Source organism: Natator depressus, chromosome 13 (assembly GCF_965152275.1).
Source record: "Natator depressus isolate rNatDep1 chromosome 13, rNatDep2.hap1, whole genome shotgun sequence".
In the NCBI taxonomy this organism is placed as follows: Eukaryota; Metazoa; Chordata; order Testudines; family Cheloniidae; genus Natator; species Natator depressus.
In genome coordinates, this window is record NC_134246.1 from 7,334,286 (window position 1) to 7,342,200 (window position 7,915).

General features: G+C 47.0%; 1 protein-coding gene across 2 annotated transcripts; it reads right to left on the reverse strand.

Moving 5' to 3' along the window:
- Positions 1-906: 906 nt before the first annotated feature.
- Positions 907-6,861, reverse strand: MRGBP (MRG domain binding protein). Of its 2 annotated transcripts, XM_074969600.1 has the most exons (6): positions 6,827-6,861; positions 6,675-6,748; positions 5,608-5,729; positions 4,991-5,072; positions 3,539-3,613; positions 909-2,278 (listed from the first exon to the last, which is right to left on the reverse strand). In XM_074969600.1, the coding sequence occupies exons 1-6, from the start codon at positions 6,835-6,837 to the stop codon at positions 2,088-2,090; spliced, it is 555 nt and encodes a 184-aa protein (XP_074825701.1). In that variant the 5' UTR covers positions 6,838-6,861; the 3' UTR covers positions 909-2,087. The 2 variants fall into 2 exon arrangements, with proteins under 2 accessions (XP_074825700.1, XP_074825701.1); XM_074969599.1 differs by having other exon boundaries at positions 907-2,278; positions 6,675-6,837.
- Between the last annotated feature and the right edge of the window lie 1,054 nt (positions 6,862-7,915).

Here is a 7,915-nt window from a genome sequence, read left to right on the forward strand (position 1 = left end):
GCTGCGGTTCGCTGTTCCAGGCCAATAGGAGCTGCTGGAAGCAGCGGCCAGTACGTCCCTCGGCCCGCGCAGCTTCCAGCAGCTCCCATTGGCCTGGAGCAGCGAACCAAGGCCACTGGGAGCCGCGATCGACCAAACCTCCGGACGCGGCAGGTAAACAAACCGGCCCGGCCCTCCAGGGGCTTTCCCTGAACAAGCGGTGGACCACAGTTGAGAACCACTGCTCTAGCAGGAAACTCTATTGACCTGGAGCAAGAAAAGCAGCAGGATTTGTTTTTTTCAGTCCAGCTGCCTGGGCTGGGCATAGGAATCTGAGACAGGAAGGCAGAAACTTGGGAGTAGAGATCTAGAAACTAAGAGATTAAAATAGCCTCATGAATAAGGCATGTGCTCTGGATTTTATATCTACCATGTAGTCACTTAAACACAAATGATGGGCAAAGCATGTGATGTGCTGTCTCTGCTGCCTGTTTAGCAGCAGTATACCAAATGAACACAGATTGCCAGAGCTCTGCAATTGGCTCATCCATGGATCTCAGTAAAGGCAAAGACGTTTTGATACAGGACCACATACCAGTTATTGGTGCCACTGTTTAACCAAAACAAACCACTTCCATTTCTCCATTGTTTAAAACGGGAAAGGGAGGAGGATCCACAATTTCCAACACAAAGACACTTCTGAAAGTCCTCTAGGCACCTAAGTATATTTTAAATAACGGTCCTAAGCCTGTTTTTTTATCTAGTTTTCACAATGATCAACTAATAAAACACGAGCCAAACTATGAGAGTCGCACTTCTTCAAGTAGATGACAATGCTGCATGACAAAAGTGTTGGGCTATTTTTTTATTTAACAGTGAAGTTCATACTGTGAAGATATAACCCAATAACATTTCAGACTGCTTCCTTCAGCAGTTTAACATGCACTTGTTAAAATCAGTATGTCAGGAAGAGGGAAGGGAGAAAATGGGGGAATTGATCATTTTCTGACAATTCAAAAAATAGTAACTGCTACCAATTCTCAATACTCTAGCATATAAGACTGAAAATAAGTTTCAAAATACCAGTAGGAGTCTGAACTAAAACTACTCCAGGAAAGTATAACAACAGCACAAAATTAAGGTTTTACAATATTATTTCCATTTAACAGCTCTTTGTAAAAATAGCTTTTTAAAAAAAATTGACTTAAATAGTGAAATAGAAAAACAACTGTTATGTACACTATTACAGTGCAACTGGATGAGGCAGTATCTCCAGGTTCTTGCATAGCGCAGTGGATCCCTTTCATACTGTGTGGCACTACTGGACATGTTAGTTTAAGCCACTTATGAGGACTTCTGTCTAGAAACATTTAACATCTTCCTTTATTTACAGTATGTACTTAAAGGCTGAAAAATAAATTATACCACACTAAGTCTCCAAGAGACAGGGGGTTTACTTTTCCCCTCAGTCAAACAGAACAGTAACAAAGAATGCTTCACTTTAGAGCGATATTTAATGTGCTAGCTTTTAGTTTTACTGGACCAACAAAGCTAGACATTTAATAGGAAAAGGTGTTCTTGCTATTACATGCTACCAGTAAAATGTCCTAAGAACAGTAACCCACCAAGGGGACATAATAGTCACCAAAGAAAGCAATACAAACAGGACAGAAAAGGGATCCAAACTTTAAATAAATGACCTAAGCTTTTCAAGAACTGAGGCTCCTTGTTCTGCCAAGAGCTTATTTCACAAACTGTGTTAACACAGTGTGTGTGTGTGCGCACATTACTAATATTTTAAAATGCCACCACTTGACTTAAGTACACACATGCTGCTTGTAAAGCTGCCAACTCTCTCCTTCAGTATCCTGAGAACGTGGCCATCAATTAGCTATGCAATACTGACCAGCAAGCAACTCGTTATGAGAGAAGAGACGCAAACCCACGTCCACACACAATGACAATGTGCTGAAGCTTTTAATATCTGGGTCAAATACTTTTTTCTCCACCTAACAAATCTTTATAAAAACTTTCTCTCTCTCCTATTCCATTCTACTGTTCCCTTCCCTGATTCTATAGTTAAAAGCACCTGTCTTTCACTGTATTCTCTATGTTCTACGCCGTTTTGCAGCACTTGGACTGGAGGGATTGCTGTTTGCATTTAACACCTTTTCAGTGACTCTGTTACGTTTCCTTTTATCAGCTCCTTCTTTGGACCCAGAATCTGATGAACTCCTTTCTTTCTCTTTGCTGCTTGGTTTTTCAGCTGCTTTTCCCAAGTTTCCTGAAGGTGCATAAACTGAAAAGGGATCAAAGCAATGACTCCAAATCGGGCTCATATGAACAATTTTTTTATACTATATAGCAATTTTCAAACTGATTAAGCCTTACAACATCCTTGTAAGTATGCAAGTATTCTCTGCATTTTACGGAGAAAAAAGTTATGTAAAATGAATACCTTCTTTTCATGATTTGTCCTTAAAATGCTGCACACACTTTGATAAAAATAGTAGTATAATCCACTAACCTAGATTATATTGCAACAATTTTTGTTTATTCGAATGAACTTCTACTTTACAGGGCACCTGGTCAACCTATGAAATTCACTGTCATTGAAGGTCACTGAGGTAAATATTGTAGCTGGATTTTAAAATTAAACAATTATTTTATGATATAACTGGATAATTTCATGAGCACTAACAATGGGCTTGATCTTGCTCTTATTAACATGAACAGCAAAATCCTCAAAATCCTTGCAGTAATACAAGGTCCAATATAAAGTGATGAGAGAAATCACATCTCGGATGTCTGGGAGGAAGCTGGTCACCTTCAGAGATCAGAATGGAGTTCCCCTGTTTCAGCACTGTACGGCACTGCACAACTAAGGTTGGAGCAAAAGGTAATTCCTCTGAAATATCAGATACTGGCAACTGCTGCAAGCAGGATGCCAAAATAGGTGAACCAACTAATCTGGTACTGCAAGGATTCCTCCCATTGATGATGTAGTGCCTGCCATCTGTTTCAGTTTCACAAACTAGGGATACTGTTATATCCACAGCTACTGCTAGAGGATCATATAGCAGAAGACACAAGGAATATATTTTCCATCTGCACCTAGCCAGAAGATTGTGACCATTTCTTTTGAATGTGGACCTTGCAAGTGTGATCTATTTCTTTGTCATCTTGAGGCTGGATTACTGCAGTGGGAGTTTTACCTCTGGCTTTAATAGGAATCAGCTATGGCCCTTTATCCTCTCCCAGAGCTCAAATCAACTGTTTGTGGACTTTGGCACTGTTCAGTATAATTGCAGAACCAGTAGAGGAATTCAAATTTGCTGATTTCCAGAAAGACAGTGGTTTCTGTGCATTTTAAAAGTATTTTAGTTCTTGGCAATGGACTGATGCTCTTTTGTTCTTTAATGATTCTGTACCATATCATGCCAATTTTAAGTTTAAGGTAAGTCAAATTTTGGGCCTACACCACTTGATGAAATCCATTCAGAACTGCTGTTGCCTTCCAGATAAGTGTAGCTATGAAGTATAAAAATTACAGATGTACCTTCTTCTGGGCCTGCATGAGGTTCCAACTCTTCTTTTATTTCTTCTTTCACCTCTTCTTCAATCATTACTTTTCCTGTAAAAAGAGTTATTAAGCAGATGATGATTGTTGTTTGATAGAAGTATAATTGATCTTTTCCTGTGTTCGGCACCTCAGGATCAACTGTAAGTGCACAGTGTTCAAAACTGGTCACTGTAATAGTCAACACTGACTCAAGTAAAAATGTTACTCGTTGCCAAAAAACAGATGGATGGAAAGAACAATTGAGCCACAATCACTGCTGACATCAAATATAAGGTAGGAGTTATGGAAACAATTAGCAGGGCAGATGTCACCAAAATACAGATTCCAATCAATTTTTTCTTAATAGGAACAAATATAATAGTAACTGGGCAAAATATGTTGCAATGGCTTGGACTGATGCTGCCTTTTATAAATACCGAGTGGAATATTTATTGCAGCTAGTAGTTGAGAGGCATTCCGGTGTAGTTTAAAATCTCGTAAGCACTACTATCCTTTTTCAGAGGTAGACATCTGAACTTCCAAGTTCCTATCTTGGATAACAGCACTGGGTGCCTGATGACAAACTGGATCTTCCAAGTTTGACTGTCTTTTTTTTTTTTTTTTTTAAAACAGATTTTTTTTGTCGGTTGGCTACGTATCAGTAGAGATTTCTGCTAGATCAGATTACACAGAGAGGAGCTCTAAGAATAAAGAAGTTTTGAAATTAGGCAGTCAAAGAATTATGGAGAAACATTAAATGAAGGATAGGATTAAAATTCAAAATGATCTGGACAAACTGGAGAAATGGTCTGAAGTAAATAGGATGAAATTCAATAAGGACAAATGCAAAGTACTCCACTTAGGAAGGAACAATCAGCTGCACACATACAAAATGGGAAATGACTGCCTAGGAAGGAATACTGCGGAAAGGGATCTGGGGGTCATAGTGGATCACAAGCTAAACATGTTTAACTGAGTGTAAACTCCATGACCATCATTTTAAACACAAAGGATCTAACCTGGCAAACACAGTCAGACATAGGGCTTACTACTAATGGTAGTCTTACTAAAGTATGCGACTTCGCCCCACCCCCAAAATGAATAAACCTTTAATCACCTGCATATGATTCCAAAGGGCCAAATTTTGACCTCCTTGCAACACATAGCAGCCCCCACTCCCCTGCACTAAGTGGGAGACCTGTGTACTCAACCAAAGGGAGAGTTGGATTTAAATAGTGTAAATAGAATGTCTGTGTATCAAAGATCCCATCTATGTTAAACTTTCTACTGTTTTCCATGCCCCTGATTATTACCACAATCCAGTGATGTGAAACACTAGCATCAGGTCGGTACATCATTTCTTCTTCCCTTCTTCTGGAGTTAAAGTTGGCTAATCATACCCACACTTGATTAGAGCATCCCAATGTAAAAGCTAGTATCAGATCTCACCTTCTTTCACTTCTTGGATAATTTCCTCAGGCAGAATGAAGTTTTTCTCTGAATTAGGGAAGGGCAGAATCTCAGATTCATGCTTTAAAAGAAAAGAAAAATTTATTTTGTATGATTTTGTTAGAACTATCAGCTCAGATTTTCTAAACAAACGCCTGAGTAATTTCATACACAGGAAAAGATCAAATAATTCATAATAGCATATCTGAGTCTGAGGTCAGGAGTTCCGTAAGGGTTATCGAAGGACAAGATACAGGATGTGAGGGTGACAATGCATTTCTCAGCCCTGATCTTGCAAACACTTGTACATTCTTAACTTTATACATGTCAATAAGACTACTTGAATGTATAAAGTTAAGCATGTGCCTAAGTATTTACTGGATCAGGGCCTACAGAACTAGAAATTTTATATCAAACCAAGAGCTTAGGATAGAAGAAATAATGGGCTTAATTTTCCTCTCTCCGATACTAGTTTTACACAGGTGAAACGCCACTGACCTCACAGGAGTCACCTAATTTACACCAATGTAAGAATCAGGCCCAACGGGTATGACATATCAAAGCTGCTGAAATCTACTAGAAATCCGGATTCCCCAGTGCCAATCTTCTATACTCACTAGTGCTTGCATGTCGTACATGGTGCTCAAATGATCCCAAATCACTCTGGAGGAAATCTGACGTCCGATATTCTGACTGAATTTATCTCGGATACAGATCATGTGAAAGTGGCGATTCACACCTGAAGGAAGGCAGGAAAAAGTTAGCGCCATCAACAACATTCACTAGGATGTGCGTGTATCACGCCACAGAATAAGTAACTGCGACAGATCTGTGCAGGTCTAGTTGTTAAAATCCAGGCTGTGTAGTATGGGTCTTCTCCCATGCTTAGGGCACAGACGCAGGTAGGCCAGAGGCAAGGAACAGTGGAAGCTACAAACAAGTAATTTGGAAAGGACAGGTTGATAAACAGTAAGTAAACTTTTTTTCTGGATTTTTCACTTGCACCTAACAACCCCCCCGCCCAAGGCTACAGAGATGATGCCTCATTGCCTCTAGGTCCCCTTGACAAGGAACAACGGACAGGGGGAAGACCTGACCCCTTTCCCCCACGCTTCCTTGCACTCCCTTCTAGCCAAGGATAGGGAGGGAAAGGAAACCCCAGCAGTAGTCCCCTGCCTTGCTAGGTTTTCCCTGTGTTCATAATTCCTGCCCTACACATATTTTTGCATGTAAAAATCCCTACCCCCTGGGGGCAGGGCTTGTTTCAGGCCCCGCCTATGAAAGGACAAGGTTGGTACTTGTCCTCTGCCGCTGTAAGGGCAGATTTCCCTCCCCCCTGAAGACTGCTCATGGCTGGAGGTGGGTGCAGTGCCCCACGGGGCCAGCCGCGGGGGAGGCCGCCGCGGGGGAGGCCCCCACCCACTTACAGGCCCCCCCCCCAAAGGAGGGGCGGTGGCCGGGGGAAAAGCGCCGTGGGGGGAGGATTGAGGCTCGGGGGCAGGAGTGGGAGCCGGGGGATGAACAGAACCATCCTCCCCCGGCGCTGCCCGCGGGAGGCCACTAGGGGCGGCACAGCAGCGCGGGGCCCCCAGCCAAGCCGGTCCCTGGCCTCTGCCAGCCCCCGTTCTCCTCCCCGGCCGGCGCCGTTACTCGAGGCCGGGGTCTGGCCGCGGCCTGCTCTCACCTACGGGCTTGTGGCCCAGCATGGCGTGGAAGAGGCAGACCTCCACCTCGGGACTCCACACCACCGCCTCCTCGGCCGGCGCGCCGGGCTCCGGGGCCGCCCCGCCCGCGGGCACGGGGGGCTTCTCCGCGCCGCCGGCCGAGCCGCCCTCCGCCTCGCCCATCGCCCCGCGCGGCCCCGGAAGCGCCGCCGCGGCCCCGGCTGCACGGCGCCGCAGCGCCCCCTGGCGGCCGCCCCGATCCCTGCAATGGCGGGGGGGGTCACCGGCTGCTCCCTGCCCTTCAGCCCTGGTGCCCCCTGGCGGCCACCTCGAGCCCTGCAATGGGGGGGGGGTCAGCGGCTGCTCCCTGCCCTTCAGCCCTGGTGCCCCCTGGCGGCCGCCCCGATCCCTGCAATGGCGGGGGGGTCACCGGCTGCTCCCTGCCCTTCAGCCCTGGTGCCCCCTGGCGGCCACCTCGAGCCCTGCAATGGGTGGGGGGGTCAGTGGCTGCTCCCTGCCCTTCAGCCCTGGTGCCCCCTGGCGGCCGCCCCGATCCCTGCAATGGGGGGGGTCAGCGGCTGCTCCCTGCCCTTCAGCCCTGGTGCCCCCTGGCAGCCGCCCTGATCCCTGCAATGCGCGGGGGGGGGTCAGCGGCTGCTCCCTGCCCTTCAGTCCTGGTGCCCCCTGGCAGCCGCCCCGATCCCTGCAATGGGGGGGGTGGTCAGCGGCTGCTCCCTGCCCTTCAGCCCTGGTGCCCCCTGGCGGCCGCCCCGAGCCCTGCAATGGGGGGGGTGGTCAGCGGCTGCTCCCTGCCCTTCAGCCCTGGTGCCCCCTGGCAGCCGCCCCGATCCCTGCAATGGGGGGGGTCAGCGGCTGCTCCCTGCCCTTCAGCTTGGTGCCCCCTGGTGGCCACCTCGATCCCTGCAATGGGGGGGCAGGGGTAGGGTCAGCAGCTGCTCCCTGCCCGTCAGCTCTGGTGCCCCCTGGCGGCCCCCTTGATCCCTGCAATGGGCAGGGGGGGGGTCAGCGGCTGCTCCCTGTTTCTCAGTCCTGGTGCCCCCAGGTGGCTGCCCCGATCCCTGCAATGGGGGTTCAGCGCTGCTTCCACCTGGCAGGTACTCCTTGCCCCTCATCTCTGGTGGCTACCCCGATCCCTGCAATGGGGGCTCAGCGCTGCTTCCCCCTGGCATCTCTTCTTGCCCCTCATTTCTGGTGGCTGCCTTGGGCTCTCCACACCTGGGGTCTATAACTGGGCCTGAGT